This window comes from Rhea pennata, chromosome 18 (assembly GCF_028389875.1).
Source record: "Rhea pennata isolate bPtePen1 chromosome 18, bPtePen1.pri, whole genome shotgun sequence".
Taxonomy (NCBI): domain Eukaryota; kingdom Metazoa; phylum Chordata; class Aves; order Rheiformes; family Rheidae; genus Rhea; species Rhea pennata.
Window position 1 is genome coordinate 14,134,505 of NC_084680.1, and position 21,467 is coordinate 14,155,971.

At 47.4% G+C, this 21,467-nt stretch overlaps 1 protein-coding gene across 5 annotated transcripts in view; it reads right to left on the reverse strand.

Annotated features, from left to right (window-relative positions):
- Positions 1–3,002: 3,002 nt before the first annotated feature.
- MAPKAP1 (MAPK associated protein 1) overlaps positions 3,003–21,467 on the reverse strand; it is a 110,532-nt gene continuing 92,067 nt past the window's right edge. For 4 of the 5 annotated variants that reach the window (XM_062591056.1, XM_062591058.1, XM_062591055.1 and 1 more), the window contains 3 exons: positions 18,983–19,120; positions 7,745–7,842; positions 4,409–6,247 (listed from right to left, as the gene is read on the reverse strand). In XM_062591056.1, coding sequence (XP_062447040.1) covers positions 6,122–6,247; positions 7,745–7,842; positions 18,983–19,120 — 362 coding nt within the window. In that variant the 3' untranslated portion in view covers positions 4,409–6,121. Of the gene's footprint in view, positions 3,098–4,408; positions 6,248–7,744; positions 7,843–18,982; positions 19,121–21,467 lie in introns of those variants that run through there. The other variant, XM_062591059.1, reaches the window with a different exon arrangement.

The window sequence follows — 21,467 nt, forward strand, 5'->3', positions numbered from 1 at the left end:
AACGAAAGTAAATTTTGTGACAAGCCCCACTTTCCGTAAAACCCTGCTGACTGGCGCTAATTATATTCCTGCTCCTTATCACTTGCATCCGTGTGCAGCTCTTGCACTGCTTTCTCTGGCTCCGGCATTGGGCTAACTGGATTATTCCTGCCCGTCAAACACCGGCAGCTGCTGAACAGTTTCAGCAGCTCCGCGAGCGTCGCCAGTGCGTCCGCGCGGGTTGCGACACGCTGGGGATGTTTGCTGTGGGATCGGTCCTGGCTCCGGCGCGGTGCTGGGCGGCCCCACGACGCCCGGGGGAACGTTGGCTGGGGGATGCAGCGCCGCCCGCCCTCGCGCCCGCTGCTGCCCAGCTTCGCCTGGCGCGTGCCGACCCTCCCGCGAAAGGGCCGCGCGCCGGGCGCTGGTGTCCAACGTGCCCCGCGTGGGTGCGGAAGGCTGCAATGCACCGCGCACGGAAACACGACATTAGACTGCTTTTGCTCTCGGCAGCCCTGGGGCTCAGGATTTCTCATCGAGCCAGATTTTTACAGTTGGAGGTGGAGCGGGTGCAGCAGCACTTGTGGAGCGCGGCCGTGGCGCAGCCCGGGCCGTCCAGGCAGCACGTGTCCCGCAGTGTGGCCGGAGGGGCTGGTGAGTGCTGCCACGGGAGCGCCCTGCTCGGGCCGCCGGGCCCACAGGGTCGTGCGGGCAGGGCTGCGGCGGGAGCCCTGGGCGCTGCAGCAGGAGCTCCGGGCGCTGCAGCAGGAGCTCTGGGCGCCGTGGCGGGAGCTCCGGGTGCTGCCGTGGGAGCTCCGGGCGCTGCAGCAGGAGCTCCGGGCGCTGCAGCAGGAGCTCCGGGTGCTGCAGCGGGAGCCCTGGGCACTGCCGTGGGAGCTCTGGGCGCTGCAGCAGGAGCTCCGGGTGCTGCAGCAGGAGCTCTGGGCACTGCCGTGGGAGCTCCAGGTGCTGCAGCAGGAGCTCCGGGTGCTGCAGCAGGAGCTCTGGGCACTGCCGTGGGAGCTCCAGGTGCTGCAGCAGGAGCTCCGGGCGCTGCAGCAGGAGCTCCGGGCGCTGCAGCAGGAGCTCTGGGCGCCGTGGCGGGAGCTCCGGGTGCTGCCGTGGGAGCTCCGGGCGCTGCAGCAGGAGCTCCGGGCGCTGCAGCAGGAGCTCCGGGTGCTGCAGCGGGAGCCCTGGGCACTGCCGTGGGAGCTCTGGGCGCTGCAGCAGGAGCTCCGGGTGCTGCAGCAGGAGCCCTGGGCACTGCCGTGGGAGCTCCAGGTGCTGCAGCAGGAGCTCCGGGTGCTGCAGTGGGAGCTCCGGGCGCTGCAGCGGGAGCTCCGGGTGCTGCAGCGGGAGCCCTGGGCACTGCCATGGGAGCTCTGGGCGCTGCAGCAGGAGCTCCGGGCGCTGCAGCAGGAGCTCCAGGTGCTGCAGCAGGAGCTCCGGGCGCTGCAGCGGGAGCTCCGGGCGCTGCAGCAGGACGCATGTCCCTGCGGCCTCCAGATGGCACGCGAGGAGTGGGAACGGCGGCGGCGCCGAGCAGAGCCGCGCTCGCCGTCGCTGGGCCAGGCCGGGGCCCCCGCACCCGGCCCGCCGCTCCGCTGCGCCTGGCCCCCGCACGGAGCCGCTGCGCAGGCGCCTGAGCCAGGGCGGGAGCCCGGAGCGCTGCTTCGCCCTGCGCTGGCTGCTCTCCCCGGGCGCAGGCCGGCGCGGGGCCGCGGCTGCCTTGATCCCCTCCCGCCGGCGAGGCTCCCGCGGTCAGTTGCAGTGGCAGCATGGAAAGATGCTGCTAAAAACAAATTTAACTCGTTACAAGCGATCTTTGCTACCCTGAGGCCACATGAAGGTTTGTGGCATCGGTGCTGCAGCGTTGCCCGGCATCCTGGACTCCTAACAGTGCCCCGACCCCCCCCCCCCCAACCCCCCCCCCGGGTGGGAGCCAGCCTGGCCCCACCATCCCGCGTGGATTTCTGACCAGAGCTGGGAAAGCGGCAGGAGCATCCGCGGGGACGTCCAGGGCTGCCCAGGTCTCGCGGAGGACGTCGGCACCAAGCGGCTGCGAAACCCCCGCGCCCCGGCAGCCCCAGCCGTGCCCCTGGCAGCACTGCGGCGCCGGCGGCCCCCGGCCAGGGCCCTGCCGCTGCCCCCACCCCGGGGAGGGGGCTCGTTTGCAGCTACACATCTATTGTGACTTGTCAGAAAAATGAATAAATGAGCACATTATTTTTTCATTTTGGAGCTCAGCATCTGTTTGTCTAATCAGGAAAGAGAACCGGGAAAGTCAACCAGGGCTGACGCACACATTTTATTTAACTTTTCCTCTGTCAAAGGAGTTTAAATGTGTAATGAACAGGCCATGGTGATTTGAAATATAATCCCATTACTCTGATGAGATTACCAAGGCTGCGAGAGTTCACAAATCATGCTTAGGGTTTTTAGAGCCAACACCACCCTGAGCTGCTTCCTTTTTTCCCTGCCTTTAGGCAGAGGTGTGTGGGGCGCACAAGGCACGCCGGGGCGAACGCTCGGCGCAGGGGCGGCTGCGGCGGCCGGGGCCCCGCGTGCCGCCGGCCCGGGCAGCGGCTGTGATTTAAGGAGCATTAATTTCAGCAGTGGCAGCGGGCGCCGCACGCCACCACGGCAGCACATTTCCGTGAGATTCATGGCCCCGTTACAAACGTGTCTCTGTAAATAACACCCCCCACCCCCCCCCAGCCACCACCACGCCGGTTAGTGTGAGGGCTGCAGCCGGCCCTGCGCGCCGGTGCCCGCCGAGGCCCCGCTCCCCACCGAGGCCACGCTCCACGTCCCGGCACCGCTCCGCGCCGAGGCCCCGCTCCCCACCCTGGCACCGCTCCCCACCCTGGCACCGCTCCGCGCCGATGCCCCGCTCCCCGCCCCGGCACCGCTCCGCGCCGATGCCCCGCTCCCCGCCCCGGCACCGCTCCCCGCCGAGGCCCCGCTCCGCGCCCCGGCACCGCCGCGCGCTCGCGAAGCCCAGCACGGTCGACAGCAGCACCCAGTGCTGCTCGGAGGGGATCCGCGGGGCCCCGCCGGGTGCTTCGGGCTCCTGGAACGAGTTGGAAGTGCTGCTGAAGAGCAGTCAATTTTTCACCTGTTTGAAAGCAAACATAAAACCTATCAATCCGGTTCGAAGCAGAGCCTTGATCACCTGTGTTAGATGACGAGCCTTTCGGCACGGTCCCTGTGCAAAGCAGCTTTTGCACGTTTTATATATTGCTCTAAGCAATCCCTGGCTGTGCTATTCAGCCCAAGGGACAGTGTATCATCAGCACCGCAGCCCCGACGCTGCCACGGCTACAAGATCAGGCCCGCAGCAGGGAGGGCGCGCGGCCGCCGCGCCGCTCCGCCGCACCTCTCGGCAGCGGCCCCAGCCGGGCGCGCGCCGGCAGGCTTTCGCGCGGGGCTCGCAGGTGGTTTTTTGCTAGTGCAGGTTTTGCTACGTGATGGTCATAAAACCTCAGATGCAAAAGTAGGCCACATCCCCTTCGAGCCCCAGAACTAAGGGAAAGTTTAGTAACAGCGACGCTGCCAGTGGGCACCGAGGCGCTCGAGCGAGGAGCCGTCCTCGTCGCAGGAGGCAGCAGCCACCCTGTTCTGCCCAAGCCTGGTAACAAGGCACGGAGCGAACAGCTTGCTTTCTGACCCAGTTGAATGCCCATCTGAATCAATTAAATCTACAGCTACCAGGGAAAGACCAGCCCGAGATGGATTCGTGCTCAGCTGCGCACACGTTGCAGTCGTGAGCTCCGCTTTAACTCTTTCAGCAAGGATAAATGTTTATTAAGGGGGGAGGCTGTCATCTCAAGACGTAGGCATCTCCAGAATTTAAGGAAGGTTTCCTCTAGACAGTGTATTAAACCGGACCTGATTTTTAAAATAAACTCCCATCTTAGCTGCTCAGCTCTGGCCCCGAGACCACCCGGAGGGGAAACCGGGGCCGGGCGCTGCGGGGAGGGCTCCGCCGGGCCGCGCGCCCACGGCAGCGCCGCGCTGCAGCGTCACGCCGCCCGCCGACGCCGCCCGCAGAAAACGCGGGCGAAAGTAGGAAACTGCCGTGGTCGACAGGGCAGAGTTCGAGCCAGGCAGCTGCAGCGCGGCAAGAGCAGCTCGTCTGTCCGTGCAAACGCACCCGCGAACGGCAGCGCCGGCCCGGGCGGGCGACTGCGTGCCCACACGCTGTATCGCCGTTTACACGGCCGAGTTTTTTTATTATGTCAATCTTAAGGTGTTACCGAAAGCAAAAGGTGAATATACTGAATACCTTCTTACAACACTTAAGTATAAGCTCGTGGCGACAGCATTACAGTCATGAAAACAAGTGGAAGTCTTATGTAGTTTCTCATAGGAAAGCAGGCAATTTTTTAGTTCATTTAAAAATAACTGAAACTAGGTGGCAAAAAAGAACATTCACATAACAACTTTAATGTTAAATAGTTCACAAACTTGATTAAAGGAGTCATTTACATTGCATTATTTGAAGGTTCTTTCTCCATCGCGTCTATGCTGCAATTGTGCATATAAAATATTTAAAAATGTAATACCGTACTACAAAATACTATTTCTCTTGTTTATCCTTTGCTGAATAATAACCATGGAAGACTGTACAGTAAAGAAAGGCCTTCTCGGTCTGTGGCGAGGACAGAGGACACACTGACAGCATCTCCGGGAAGGCTTCGCGCACTTTCTTCCAATGGAACAAGCTAAAAGTTTAAAAATTGAGAACTTAAATGTAACATGTAACTGACAAATAGAGCTCTCTGCCTTAGTGCTTACTCCTAGACTACGTTAAGGCTCAGAAAGATTTTCTTTATACAAAAGCAAAGTACGAAATTGTAACAGGTGAGGCTGCCTGCAGGTCAGTCTGTGCGGAGCTGGATGGTGGAGGAGCTATTCGCTCTGACCTGCAGAAATCAGAGCGCCACGGGTTTCCGTGGAGGGTCAGTGGTCTTTTAAACAGCCTCTTAGTACCGGAGGCATTTTCTTGATACAAAATCCACTGCAGAAGTTCAGAGAGCTCCAGCTTCAGCGACTCAGAGGTTGATAAAAGACACCTCTGGTGAACCGAAACCAAGACGCAGCTCTGGTTCCCAGCACTCCCATTCACATGGTCCCCAATGTATTAAACATGAACAAGCCCAGAAGAGTTATAAAACCCAGTACAAAGCAGATTTTCATTTTTATTTTTTAAAGACTCATCTAATACTAAAAAAAGGTGAAGGTATTTCTCAGTCCTTGGGTGAAAGTTGTCTCAAAGAGCAAGACCAGACACCAAGCTCAGGAGCGACACTGGTTCGTGCTTTGAAAACCACTGCAGGTCCGACACTCAGGAAGATGCACTCATTTTAATTGCAGAAATGCTGCCTTGGTTTTCAAAATACACCGTTGCTCGGAGGCAAGTAACTTCCAATACAATGTACGCAAAGCAGAGAAGCAGAGTTAAGTAAAAGTATTTGTGAAAAAAAGCAGAACAAAAAAGACTTGACTGTCTAAACATTTCCTCACAAATCAGCTCCTCTGCAACGGCTCCCGAGTCTCCTGGCTCGCGGCTGCCTCCTGCACTTCAGCAACAGAAGTGGAGCCATCTGGGACTGCAACCTCCCCCCAAAAGAACTGTGCATCATATGGACCTTGAGAAAGATTACATCTGTTTATTAATAGTAAAAATGGATACATTTGTCCTACATTTTGTTTGTAGAAATTTGATCATGTCACAAGCAATACCTGTGTGTACGTGGGTGTACTACAGATGTATATAATTTATTTTAACCAGGCTGTGAAATAATATGTAATCACATCTCTTCTTGTGATTGTACATAATACAGTAATTAAATGATGCCAGTCTACGTCATTCTCTTATTTCTAATCGAAGGAACCTGAAGCGGAACAGTCTTCTTTCCGGCTGATATGGCTCTTTATTTTTGTCACAGGGGAGACTTCCCATCACCAAAGAGGGATAATCTACCAACCGTGAGAGACTGGATAATACAGATTTTCTTCCCTGGCTGCTCCTGCCTGTTGGCAACAGGAGCGCTGCAGTTCTCGCTCCCACCTGTCTCCGGCTGTCGGGAGCTTCTCCTCCTCCGCGTGAGCAGACAGGTTTCCTCCAGGCTAGCCCTCACTGCTGTCCCGATTTCTTCTCCTTCTGGAAGCTGAAGCTTGTTCTCCTGCTCAGTTTTCTTTGTTTCTGAGCAAAATACTCGGCTCGGGCTGTACTCGCTCGCGACTCCAGAATGTAGTTCACCTGGGAAACAGGGAGCGGTACGCAACGCCGCGGTCACGTCCAGCGCGGAGCCCGGCGCCGCGAGGCCTGCCGACCCGCCGCGCTGCTCCGACGCAGTAATGGGCTTCAATAAGGGATTTTATCAGCTTATTAATTCTTTCATTATGATGTTTGCATACTCAGCTCGTCTCAGAGTTTCCCCGTGTTTTGGCACATTTTGCTTGATGAAAGCATTTACAAATGATACTTAACAAGCCTGCTATTCCCTAAATTTATTGTCTCCAGTGCTTTGTGATAATCACATAGATAATTTTAATGGAAGGTTAATGCAAGAATCAAAAAGATAAAAATGCCCTTTGGTCCACCATTAGCTGGTTAATATGCTGTGGCTTAAAACTTGCACAATTTTATGCACTGTAGAGTGTTTCACTTTCATTGCATATTACAGCTTAAGGCATAAAAATATAGGGAATTTTCATGGTCAATAAAGCCTCAGTCTTTCTCACTTGATCATGTAAAAAGCTTAATTTGAGAAGTCTGATTTCTCTGCATCTCCTAATGCTGATGGAATCGGAAATAAACTGGTAACTTATGCACAAAACCAGAAAATGTTCTACATAAACAAATTGAAAACTTAAGGAAAAAAGTACTGTTCAGTAATATTTTTCTCTTGAATATTCATGTTATTCACAGAAAATCTATCTCTTCAGCCTTCTTTTATGAAAGGTCTCAGATTTGCCAAGTGTTCTGTATTATAATAGTTTATCTGAATCAAAAGTAAGGGCAAAAACATTTTGCCTAACAGTTCATGAGTTAAGTACAAAAATATATACATTCACTTTCTATGGCATTAATCAAAATATTTTATCATATGTCAGTTATTCAGCAATTCTGTGAGCTTCACATGGAAAATAAAAGTAAGCATAAGGGGTGGCATGTAAAAATTACTATTTTTTAAATTTTGAATTGCTACAAAATAATAAATTGCAAAAAATCAAGCTCAATCTTCCAACAGTACTATGATAATTTCTTTCAGACAGTAGATCAGTCCGTGTATGTACTGAGCTATAAGACCAGCAAGGAGTTTGATAAAGTATTCTTGTAAAATATCAGAGTGTGAAAAATAGTATTTTTGTTTTGTATGAAGACATGCATTTGGAAAACACATATGTAAAGAGAAAGGAGGAGTGCCCTGACGAGATGACAACCCTCTGCTTGATCCGGCATCCATCTGTGCCCATGAAAATTATTTCAGTGTCACAGACGGGCTGATAATTTTGCTAGAGTCCTCCTGATACCCTTGTATAACATTAACGCTGGCTGTAAGGGACGCTGAAGCGCAATGGAATTTGTGTTTAAACACCCCGTTGCTCAGCCCCGTCCGCTCGCTCCGCCGCCAGCCCGCTGCCGCCCCCGCCGCCGAGCCCGGGGCTTCGGCTGAGCCTCCCTAGCACCTTCGTGTCAAAAAAGCTGTAACGACACCCAGAATTTTGGGTCCCATTAAAATTTAATACTCACCTTCAGTACAATTTCATTGACGGTAGTAGCATCTGATTCAAAGTAAAGGTGTTTGTAGTCATGATTGCTTAGATATGTAAGTTTAAATATTGCATGACCTGTGAAGATAAGAAAAAACCATTCAGAACACTCTTCTAAAGTTTCGGCAGCGCTTGTGTGCCTGACAGAAGAAAAACACAGATGGTGATCTTAGCATACCATCAGCACAACAGAAGGAAGTAATGAAACGCTGACAGGCTTCTCATGTCATTTCAATTTAAGGCAAGTGGTGGCTTACAGGAGCAGCTGAATTCTATTCAATGAAGTTCATTTTCCCATCACATCCCCACTGCAGGAAATGCAAAAATCTATCAAATGGCTAGTTAGCTCCTATTCAGCCCAAGACGATATTTCAGTCAAACTACCACATTAGAACTACTTTATGTAACTACTCACCGTATAATCATCACACGTAGAAGATAAGCGTTATATTTAAAATTAAAGGCCAATTAACCATGGAGTTATCACTCCAAAAATCTCTCCCCAAAACAACACCCAAACCCACTCTGGTGCTTAAGGCAAAGGAAAATGTCATTGTAAGACGTAGAAGATGCAACACTGATAATACGAAAAAGATACTCAAACCCAGGAATCCCACTTGCTACAAGCAGAACAATCAAAATAAAAGCATAACCATAATTCTTATCTATGCAGTGCCTAGCTGGTGGGCTTCACTGCTGCTCAGTCCCAAATGGAGGTTTTAAGTGATTAAATGGACATGATCTGATGACAGCTAGGGAAACCCCGATGGCTGCCTTTGGAGAATGGCACAGAAGCTACTGACCTTGGAGAGTAATGCATGCAGGACAGGAGGGACAGCTTTAACATTAAGGTCTATATGCAAAACATGTAGGAAGGCAAAATATCCTTCACTTGTATGGACATAGGCTTTTCCATCAATTTTTGCATAATTTATTGAGCAAAGTTAAAAATCCATAAAGTAACAACCACATTACTGTAAAATCACCTCTTCCCTGAAGGCTAATCTGAAGTCTTATTTACATTATTTATTTATCCAGATTTTCAAGAAGAGACAGAAGTATACTCCAGATGTGGCCAGAAAATTTGAGACCCGAGTATTGTATTGTGACATGTTAATTAAACACCATTATGATGCCCTAATCTGGAATATAAATTCTATATTGAAAGATTGGCTAGTAATTAAAAAAAAAAAAAATCTTTGAATCATTTGGCACATGCTGCCTCAGTAGTATTAACACCACTAGCAGGGGATGGCAATCCCTCCGTGCCTCAGCTACAGCACAGGGCTGATCTGAACACGCGCTGCTCCTGGAGACACGATGCAGAGCTGGGAACCATCGCTCTGACATTTCCCCTTGAACACGTTAACATTAAATACAGCTACACAAACTGATTACTGAAAATTAAAATAAAAATGGCAGAAAATATGGCCCAGAGGGTTCCAAAAGAGCTTTTCTTCTGCTTGCTTTTGGACGTTTATTTGGTGATTCTTCAGCACGTCCATCAAGACTCTTACAGCCACTCTAAAGGTTTGTTCTACGTTTTCTTTATCTGAGAAGTTCGCCCTCCCGACAGCACGCTTCTCCCGGAGGCTGCGGGCCTCCGGAAGGGTCCAGCCTCCGGAGGACGCAAGGAGACCCTGAAGGAGCCCGACGGACCCGGCGCGGCCTTTCGCGTCTCTCGAGACGGGTCTCCCTCCCACCGCCCACTCTCAGTGTAAGCGGGGAGCGGCGAGGACTGCTCCACCGCTCCTCCGCTCAGGCGGCGGGTCTGAGCCAGCGACGCTCGTCCCGAGGGGAAGAGGCAGAAAGGACCCGAGGGAGAGGGACCTGGGGACTCGACTTCGGAGGGTTTAGGCAGACACGCGCCTCTGGGGCCCTGCCTGCACGTCTGCTCTGTCCGGCTGATGTTCGCAGCCTGGAACATCGGCAGGGAAATTAAGTGAGGTCACGGGCCTCGCTGTGCCTGAAGCAGACACCTCCCTCGGTACCCCCATCCTTCTCTTAACCCAGTGATTTATTCCTTCTTTCCGCCTAAAGTATTCATACAGCTGACGGGAGCAGAACGCAACTTTATTTCAAGCGCTTATTCCGGGATTGCAGAGAGTCAGCTCTTTCCGTAGCAATTAGAGCACAAGATGCCAATAACGGCTCCGACGAGCGCTGCGGCAGGAGACAGAGCTCACCGGCTCTCCGCCGAGACGCTGCACCCGCGGAGGCTCCCGGCGCTGCCGAGGCGCCGCGGGCACGGCCGGGGCAGCGGACAGGCTCCCGCCCCTCCGCTCGCCGGCTGCTCTCGCTCCCACCTTTCGGGCAAGGCGCTGGCTCGGACACGGGCTCGTCCTCCTGAAACGAATCCCGGGAGTCACACGGCAACGCGAGCTTCGACCCAAAGCAGCGCACGGCGCAGCCTGCGGTGCAGGCTACCTAACGGCATTACACACTCTGACAGGTGATTTACTGGAAAGAAGCTAAAAAGACTTTTCTTTAGAAAGCCCTGTTACAGTATTATGTTTATGAGCGCCTATGTCCACATTATACTATTTACTGCGTGAAATATTAGTTCATTGGAAACATAACTGGCACTTTGTTCTGCTGCTATTCTAGCCAGATGGAATTTATGAATTGTGAGATTGATTTCCATTTCCAAGAGTAGTGAAATACGTGACGAACCTCTTTCCAATAGAACACCGCCCTTGACAATTCAGAGATCAATAGGAACTTCAATGTTTTTGTATTTCCATACAAGAATACTTGGTAACAAACAACAGTAGCTCAAGCGGTTTCTACCTTACATGATGCTAGAATTAAAATAAAAGCAGATCTTATATGAACGGCTTCAGTGCCATCCCTTTAGGAGAATAACGGTTTGTTGTCCTTCTGTTTGTTTGAAAGGCAAGTGTTCAACTCCAGCAAACACCAGTGCTGTCCTTCACTGCCTTACAGAGAGACCACCAAAAAGTGGATTTACTGCGAGCTGCTGAAGAGGAGGGCACGGGCGAGCTCGTGTCTGGTGCCTGACGTCAAGAGTTAACTCAACACGGGGAAATTGTAATAGTTTGCAATCAGCATCTATCAGCCATACAATTGAAAAATACATGTTATTCCCATGTATATGTGGCTGCTATAACATTTTTGGAGAACAAGTGCAATTCTAGAAACTCGTCTGTTACGACAGCATTTTGTCGTGATGCATGTGCCTGCTATAATGCGAGTTCAACGCATCTAAACAGCTCGTGTACCAGAGCACCCCGCAGCTCTGCTCCGGGCTCGCTGGCAGAGCGAGCGCCTAGGGGTCCCGCTGGGAGGGCGCATCCCCGCGACATTCGCCCGAGCACCTGGTCGGCGTCCTCCCGGCACGGCGAAGCGGAGACCGGCCCCGCCGCCCCGCGGCTCCGGCGGGCGGGGAAGCGGCAGCCCGGCTCAGAGCTGCGGCAGCCCCGTCCAGCCGCGGCTCCGCCGAGGCCCTCGGCCCTCCGCACCGGCAGCGAGACCCGCTGCCCGCGCCCTGCGCCCTCGGCTCCGTCCTCCGAGTCTCTGCTAACGCTCAGCGCCGACGAGTCCCCGCTGCCGCCCTCTCGGCATCCTGTTTGATCCAACTGCTCGGCACGTCGCCTGGTTTTTATCACTACCGCCCCAAAAGCGAGGAAAGAGGCTAGTTACGGCACGAAACCCCCCCTTCCAAATCCGGCAGCACAGCCACACGGATATCCGCTGCGCCCGTCTTCCCCCGTGCCTTTCCTACAGCGTTTGATGAGACCGCGTTCACGCAAACAGTCTGCGTGCGGCGCTCCAACCCCCTCAGCACGCCTCTGCCTCACCGGGTTCACAGCCAGAAGGGGAGAAATACTGCTGAATTCACATCCCGAGAGCTGGAAAACCTTTTGCAAATTGCTGCAAACTACAATCTTGGAAAAATATATAAAAGCTTTATGAAGTCCATCGTACTTCAATTTATACATGTGAAAGCAAATTTGCACTTTTTAATCACAGTAACAAACTCTTTTTAGCAGAGACCTAGTATAAAAAAAATATACCCTTACACGGAAAGCAATGGGAGTATATGACTTTACACAACTAAAAAAAAATGCTTTTTAACCACATCTGCTGAGATGAAAAGTAGTTTTTTCTTCTTCCCCCTCCCCCAACTCAGACTGTATGAAAAGGTTGCTTCTCTTTTGCCAGTGCCATTCTTTACAACAGTACCACTAAAATAAATCACTAATTAGATGAAAGGATGAAAAGAATATTCATGAATTGGACAAAACAGAAAACAAACACAGGGAAATGCAAATTTATGTTAATTTTCAAAATACCTTGATGATTGCTTTGTCATTACAGAGCCATAAGGCAGAAGTCAACAATTAAGAGATATTAGTGCAATGAATAGTGAGAGAAAGACCTCTCTGAAGAACAAAACACGTACGGGCATCACTTGACATTACTGCAGCTTTTCACCATTTCTAAAGTTGTTACTTTAACAGGACTAAATCTTGAATTCTTTTCTCACAGACTCCGAAGGGACTGCAAAGAGTTAAAAATAGACTAGTAAACAGGCTAGAAATCATGAAAATAAAGGTAAATTTACTTAAAACTTTCAGAATGAAACGTTGTAACATCTCTTCACCTACTAGTGTTATATTCAGTCTAAAAGCTCTGTGGAGAAACTCTGCTATTTTGAATCTGTATATGATACTTCAAAAACGCAAGTATTGCATCAGCATCAGAACAACCAGCTTCATAAACCTCTAATGAATAAGAAAACTTATAAATTTATAACAGGAGGAAAAGTTTCTTGCAGAAAACCACTCATTTAGAGAATCGATTTTCTCATTGTTTGAGACTGGAGGACGAAAAGGCCCGACCCACGTGAGAAGCACGGGCAGGAGTGCTGGGGCACAGCCCGTTCCCTGGGCATCTCCCCCACAAAACTCGTGGTAACGGAGGCACCTGCACCCCGACACCTGCCTGCAGCAGCCCCATCCACGCACCTACTTGTTAGACCCGTCTCCTTTCCATTATCGCAAATATCTTTATAAAACAGACATGCAATTACTTATGTGCTGAGGGTGATCCTGCAAGTTTTAGCTGCATCACAGCAGCAGCTAGATCTACCAGGGATATAGTCCTGAGCTCCATTAGTGACACAGATCTACTGGGAATATTGCACTGGGTATAAAATGTGGGGTTAAGCCCATTTTGTGTAACGGATATTTCTCCGAGAGAGGCAGGTGCATCTTTTAGAGCTGTACTTCAGAACTGCAGCAGAAGCTACGGATGAAATCCTGACCCGACCGACGTTGATGGAAAGCTCGTACTGACCCGGGGAGCTGGGATCCCACACTGCAAACCTGACTGAAGCGCTGAAGCAGGAACAAAAGATACGGATGCAAGAGTGACGCACCGTGTAGAGTTAAAGGAAAGCTGTAGTTTACTGGCCTGTTCTGTTCTTCCAGGAGCAGCATATTTCCAGAACACTTTTCCCACAACTCAAATATTTATATTCTACCATAGGCTTATTATAAAACACTGCTATTAGTGGATGCCTTGTTTCCAGATGTCCTGAAAGTAGAGTTGCAATTAAGAAAGTGCTGCATATGACCAGTTTAATGTCAAATTATGGTAACTATTCGCACATCTGGAATCTTTTTGCAAAGCCTTTTATTTCTTCACTGACTTATTATCAAAGGCAGAAAACCAATAAAGGTTCTTTCAAGAGTGCTGAAAATCGAGGTGGAACCCAGGGTTGCCCAAAATCTCTTCACCAGCAACCTTGTTTTGGACGAAGATGATAAATAAATCAAAATGCACTAAGCAGTGCTTCCACATGGCAATCGCCTCCTTCCCGGCGCCTGCACCTCATCAATCACGCCATTGTCTGCGCGGAAGGCGAGCCTTGTAAATGTCATCTCCACTCAAGCCCAAGGAGAAGCGCATCAAAATGCGGCAAGGAGTTTTAATTGGATAGTGTAATTAAACTAAAAAACCCCAGCAGACTAGCTTTGACAGGATAGATGAAGACCCCTTTTAATAGGGCTGCAAAACATATTTGTTAAAAGGATGAGGCAATGCTCGCTCCTGATTGTGCTCCAGAGTACTTTTATGAAAAGGCTATTGACTCACGGATGTATTTAATAAGTTTCGGCTAAGTTGCGTGCGGCGCTCAGGCCGGAGCTGCTCTCGCCTCCGTGGCGGGCGGCAACGCCTCGAGCAAGCTGGCTGCTCTTCCAGCCGGGCCAACGGATTCGCGGCCAGCCGCTTTCGCGTTGGGTGAAACCGATGCCGAACCGGCGCGGTCGAATCGGCCAACCTCTCTGGTGCTACAGGGAAAAGCAGTCCCGGTGTCTGCCCTACGGCACGGGGCACGCGCAGGACAGCTGCTCCCGGAGTCCTAACACGAGCACAGTCCTTTGCCTCCCATAGAAAATAGGAAAACACAACAAAATCAAGCACCATCTGTGACTTCGTACTGTTCCCTCGGAGGCATTGAACCACTCTGCAAACAACACATCCACGTGCATTTGGACTCGCTTCTTTCTGCTACATACTTTGAACCATCTTTCAGGCAAAGCTGGAGTCTGAAGCACTCGCTCTGCTCAGTCTCTCTCCTAACCTTTGATCAGGACCTGTCATCAGGACCTTCTGTCCAGTATGCACTGTCTTCTGTTACTTCACTTACTGCATTATCCACAGTGGGAACATTAATATTAGGAACTACCACAAAATATTCTGTGTGAACAGCTGACCATTCACAGAGCACATGGATAACTGCTCCGTTTCTCCCAGCTCCCAGATCCAGCGTGTTACCTCTTTATTTAAGCTACCTTTGCAGCAAGAATCCACACCTTACCAAAACTCTATGTTTTTGGTCCTTTCATAATCCAATAATGAATTAATTAAGGTAGTATTACCCAATGTACATAATCCGGAGGAACTTGATACTGAATTAAAACATCAAATACCTTTAGCTTTAAATGAAAACTACATAAAAGCATTTCAGCCATCACTTCGGCTATCACTTACAGCCAGTATGAATACTGCTAGAAAAGCTATTTTCGTGCAGATGTGGAATTCAATGGGAAAGACTGACTCGTGTAGCAACATCAATCAAAACGTCGGCTTTGCTGGCAGCTTTCGACAGTAAGGCAGGTTCAAAGGTCACAGGATAAAGAAAAAGCCAAGCTCTGGTTCAGCTCTAATATCTCCTCGCTGGAAGTCTTGCAAAGGTACCTACCCCCTTCTGTACTAGGCTGCTTTCATTAATCTTCTTGCCATCTTTTTTAACTAGTCATGCAGAACCGCTCGATAGCGAGACATATAATGGGGAGGCCCTGTGCCTATTACCAGGTTAACATTCTGTTAAGCCCCAGTGCAACAATGGAATCAGAATTTAAAGGAAATCTTAAGCTGCAGGGTGCAAAGCAGGCAATTTAATTATAAACTGAAGTTACCAGTGTATTCTGTGACCTATAGAACACCTTTGTTTAAACTACCTTAATACTAAGGATATTTTGATCCAGCAATTGAGATGTATCTGCTTAAAAAAAAAAAAAAAAAAAAAAAAAAAAAAAAACCTAACAAAACCCAAGGATGAAGAATATTACTTCAGTTTCGATTAAATTATCACAAAAACTTGATTTCTGCATCTCTCATCAAACTCACTTGAACAGGAAAAAAAAAAAGCCTTATTTTGGAAACTGTAAGTTTACTCAACTGATTATTCTCAGTGGTACTAAAAGCGGTACCTTGAAATCTGCCAGTCGCTCTCAGAGCATCAGTGCCGGCTCAGTGCTCCTGCGGTGCAGATGCCGAGGCAACCTGGTAACCCCAGCCCTTCAGAGGGACGGCAGCTAACGCATCAATCACAACGCACACTTTGTCCACAGTGCACTTCGTAAAAAATGCAGTGCTCAGTGACACTGAAGTTTTTCCCTTGTCCAAATAATGTAGGAGACATTAACAGAATCAGATTTCCTTTAAATTACACTATTGTAAAGGGATATAATTGTATTAAACCTATTATGTTGCTTCCTTAAGACTTTATATTATGTACACTTAATTGAGATACAAAGCTCTTTTCAGCTATAAAAATGACAACTACTTTATTAAGGTTTAAATCTTATTTCTCAATGATAGGATGCTTCCTTTCAAGATTTGAAATGTTCAGAATCTTTTGTGATAATCAGACTGAACCTGATTTAAACAAGCAGTTTATATACAGTGTTTTCAGGTTCTAATGGCATTTGATTTAGGTAGTAAGGCCATTACCTCTTCTGTCTAAATTCAAGGAGTCTGATTTAATTTACAAATAAAAATTCAAATGTTAACCCTGGCCTACTACAAGAACAAACAAAAATAATCAGCTATTCCTGCCTACAATATCTATACTAATGGTAAATTAGATGCCAAAGCTTTCCATTTCCATTTTCCATTTTCACTAAATGCAACTCTCTTCTGTTAACTTACAATAAAGGGAAGCTTCACCTTCTACTAGAATGGCTCCAAGTCCATCTGTAAGCATTCAGAAAATGTCAGTCTTGGAGCTGTCAAGTCCTTTAACACTCACACAAATGTTGCTAAAGCTTCACTGCTCGAACCTGACTTTTCAAAACAAGCCTTAAAAACTCTACACTACATTTATACACAATTTCCATTTCTACACTGCTGCAGAAAAGTAACAGTAAAAACTCTGAAATCTCTTTACTCCTCAGAATACAGTAAGAGCAAATCAAAATATTTAGCTGTGTTATCACGTGCATTAGAACAGTTTTTGCATAGACCTTCAGTTATACAACGACCAAATTCCTTTCACAGAATATCCTGCCTAACCTAAAAAGAAAGGTCATATTTGGATGCTCCTGTAAACCGTTTACCTCTCTTCAACAATATAACAAGGGTGGTAATGGAGACAATTCTAGCAAAGCAGTACTCAACTTTATTATAACCCTAATTGCTAACGTCTATGGAAAGCAGGCACTTCAATAAAAAAATACACCATGTTTTCACTCACTATAACTGTATAACCACTGTTACATGTTGCAGGACACTTTTGAAAGACTAGATGGAGCATATTTGTGTTACAAGAGATAAAAACAGGAAAACAAAATATATTGCAAAACTCCAAGAGCTTATCTTTACTCAGCCTCTCTTTCTTTACAGTAATTCATTCAAGGAAGATCCAGGAATAAGTTTTGATGTAAACTCTGCTACAAACATATATCACTATGCTGATAAAAATCACAGACAAAACTTGTGAAATACAGTGAGTTTCTCTCCTTTATGCTACTAAAATAACTTTTTTTTTTCCCATTTAAAATTCCAACAGATACTGATCTGCCGTTAAGAGTTTCCCAAAATGCATCATTCTGGGATGTCACACTAAAAGTCTTTTGTGCTGACCTAAAATAATGACTTTGGGAACATCTTTAGTGAATCTGAAGGAGGCTGGCAGATTTCAGGGAGACTTATTTTATCCTTTTAGAATTATGTTGAACACTTATTTAATACGAAATTTGAAATGATTTTATGAATGGTCATGTAAAAATGAGTAAATAAAAACCCTCAGCATCATAAAGGTTACCTTTGTCAGAACCTGCCAGTGTCCCTGCAACAGTGATCGCGGCTCTTCGCTCAAGGGTCTCCTCGCCCAGCTACCCCACCGCTGCGGCTGGGCTGCATTTGGAGTTTGAAGCTGTATTCCCTGCTTCGCCCAGGTTTGCGGTTCGCTTTGTGCGGGTGCCTTGGCCGCCCCGTCCCCTAAAGCAGCACCTGCTGCCTCTACGGCGGGTGAGCCCCCTCCTGCCCAGGACGCAAGGGCTGGGGACGGTCAGGGCCTGCTCTGGGGCTGCACAGACCAGTGTGTCACCAGGAGCAGCAGCCCAAAACCGGGGTGCTCAAGGCTGAATTTTCAGATAAAGCCCAATTTTTCGGGCTTGGTTTTACCACCGCAAGTATCCGCATGATGAAAAGTGGCTACAAACCCAGATGTGTTTAAGTATTTACATGTGCAAAACTGCACCTTTACCAGCAAAACTGGGTTGAGGCATAGCTGAAAATAAAGCAGTCAGGTATTTATCAAGTGTCCCATGTTTCGAGCTGCCCGCTCGCTAGGGAGTTTCTGCTCAGGATCGTGCCATTTCATGCACAACAAACTTGCCTGAGAGATGGACAAGGAAGATGGCAGGCAAGCAGGAAGGGGTAATGACGGCAGAAGAATAGCCTTGTGTAATTGCTGATAAAATCTACTGCAGCCATGAATTTGCTCTTCCAAAAGAATTCAACAGATCATTACCTCAGTAAATATGTATTACCAACTCTCCCTCTCTATCACCTTGCAAATACTTAATATTTCGCATCCACAGCATTTCTACGCTACAAAAGCACAAGTGCAATAAAATCTGTCCGAGCGTGTGAACCAGAGGTACTTTTTGATAGTATCTAGTTACATTTTGATACCACTGGGAAACACTGGTTCTTTCTTGCCAGGGCACACCTCCCTTACAGTCCTGTCTTGTGCTTTTTAAAACAAACGACACAAATATAGACTCTTATTACTCCACTGATAGAGTAAGCAAAAGCACTCGGCTCCTGCAGTCATGCTCCGAAGGTTGCAGACACTGACCTCTTTGCAGGAACTGGCTGAACTGCAACGCCCGACCCATCTTCCAGCCAGGTCCCCTCTCCCTCCTGGCCCTCTCTGGTAGGCACAGTCAGTGCCGGTCTGAAACTAAATTCCTAGAGTGGTAGGTCACAACCCTGGCAATCCTGCAGCCGTGACTGAAGCAAATTTGAATTGCACTGATAAATACCATTGTATATGTGAGACCCTAATTTGTATCTAGGAACATAATTGTTAAAATCCATTTAGGAGTTTAGGAAGTTCAAGAGATAGTGTAATTTTGACTATTGTGCTATGGGGCTACACACTAAATAGGCAAAAACAGTGTTTTTGGTGTGAGACTATTAGCAGCTACTGATAATGGGCAAAAAATGCTCTTAATGATGCAATTAGCTGTAAGCAGTATTAAGAGGACACTCATAAAATGGGTATCCGTATACAGAGTGTGCTATATAATAGAAACAAGTCAGATTAAAAACATCCTATAATGAATAAAATATACCTACAGAAAGAAAAGGACATGGTAGCAATAATTCTTTGGGCATCTAGCACATACAGAGAGGGAGAGAAGAGAGAACATAAATAAAAAGGACTACTCACTTGGGCTTTTTTCTTCCGCAAGGTCACAGGCACAGAGGAGTTCAGAATCGATTGAAATGGGTTTCTGCTTAATCCAAAACTTAGTGCTAGCCTTCTGATTAGTAACAGGGTCTATCTCTACCTTGTCTCCAGAAATACCTGAAATGAGAAAGAATAGAAAGCCACAATAGTGATATGTGTAAGCGATTTCATATCAGCCATTTGACACACTTTATAAATCTTAAATGGGATGAAAGTATATTACCCTTTTGGGTTTTTTGAAAGAACACGAGCTTTTGAAACAAAAAATAAATGATTATCAAAATGCATTGATCATCTGCATTTTGTTCTCCTTCCTTATTGCGGAAAAAAGGATAACAATGACAAAGAAATATCACAAAAAATATTATTCCCAACACATACAGAGTTGTTCTGGAAGCAGTAGCTAAATGAACTGCAAGTTGTATATAAAGATACTGATACTTTTTAGAGTCGCCACTATTATATATAATAGACACTATCACATAGTTGTCACTCTTCTATCTGCCACACAGCATATGTACTACATACATTATACGAGAGGACAACACATGTTTTTAGTATTACACTAACACTCTTTGTGTTAACCAGACACTCACAAAGATGCCCAGTTGCAGAGATCCTGTGCATTTTTACACTGCTGGCTTTTCCAAGCCAGCTCTAATGAGGCTGTTTTGAAAGCAAGCTGAGGATCTGTGTAGCTGCTGGCACGGGCTCCAGGCCCTGTTCCGAACACGGACTTCCCCAGATGGCTCGGGCTCTGCTGCTGCTGTGTGCAGGCTGACCTGGATACACAGCCTGCTTTAACACGCCGAATCCTACACCAGACCTTTTGTGAGTGAGAGCAGAAAATGCTCACTATATCATCACTCCAAATGTTATTCTTGCACTTGTGAAAGAACAGCCTTTCTATTGATCTGGGACTCTGCAGAAGCAGGCTGAAAGTTTGCAGTTAACAGGACTCTACCCTGGGATACACAGTGTAATTTATAGCCGTCTTTATCACAGCATTACAAAGCGAAAGCCTTGCTATGCTGTGCTCACAAACAGAAGATCATTGTTTAGTATCTGTTGACATGACTGAACAAACTTCTCAAGGTGCTTTTCATACTGAGATGCGTGGAGCCTTAAAAATAATTACATTTTTAAGTCATGAGTTATAGGGGAAGCTCATGATAAAGTAAAAAAAGGAAGCAACAGAGGAAAGAAATATTTAAGCACCATGTAACTCTTGCATCTCCAGGAAACCATCTGAGATAACCTCTTCCCTCTTGAGGATTCTAGTTTTGATACTTTGGAATACATTACGCTTGTTTTGTCTAAAGTACAAGAAAACTTATAGCAGCTGACAATAAACTTCTAAGAGATGTGACAGAAGAAAAATAAAATGCCACACTTGTAACACCTTCCCCAAGCCCTCCAGAATTAACCCAATGTTCCTGAAGTCTGGTCGCAGCTTCAGGACTCGCAAAGCCCTTTCGCTTGTACTTTACGCACTCTGAAACCAAAGCAGGCAGATAGCAAGTAACACATGCATACAGCAGGCATCTTGCTGCAGTCCTGCCCGCTAACCGCAAGGTAACCTTCATTTTAACCCTGGCTATTGTAAGAAAGGTTAGAGTAATTCCTCTCCTCCTTTGCTGTTAATCCAACAATGCACTTTGTCATTAAACATACGTCACATCAGAGAGATCACATTTCAATTAAGCACTGTATCAAGAGCCCAATTAATACCAGGACTACTAGAACTACGTAATTTGAGCAGGCTGATGGGGTATCTGGAGCCCATTTTGTTTTGTAATTTAATTTTAAACAGATTATTTAAAACGGGCTTTGTTATTTTACTGTAATGGTTAATTATTCAAAATGGCATTTCCTGCAGTTTAAGAAAAATACATGATGTCAATGATAAAAGTTCTTATTTTCTTACTGTAAAAAGTCAAGGCAAGTTCTAAAAATAAATGTGTAAAACCTTTGTGTATAAATAATCCTTTCCCCTATCCCTTCCTTAAAAAGTTCACCCCTGGAAATATCCTTTTAAAAATGTTCATTGTACGTTCCTACAACTTCAGAATTCACAGTCAGTCAATATTGTTAATGTACCTTGTTAATTTGATAGGATTTGTCAGGTAACTCCACTGGAAAATTATATAAAACTGTTCCAGATGAACAGATGATAGTGACATGAATTAAAGTGATAGAACAATAGTGGAATATAAACCAGAAATGACACCCAAAGTGGCTGTTGATTTATTGCCATCCTGAGTTTGGTTCTGGGCTTCCATGTATATTAGTGCTACAAATCTGGGTCCATTTAGCAGAGAGATGCTCATACATACATCACCAGCTCCTGCTCCAAGCCAAGGTCACTCCCCATTGCATCAATCTTTTCAGCAGAGGCTACTTCACCAAGCATGGATTTTGTAACCATCTCAGATGTAACAGACTTCCTCCTCTTTCATCTTTT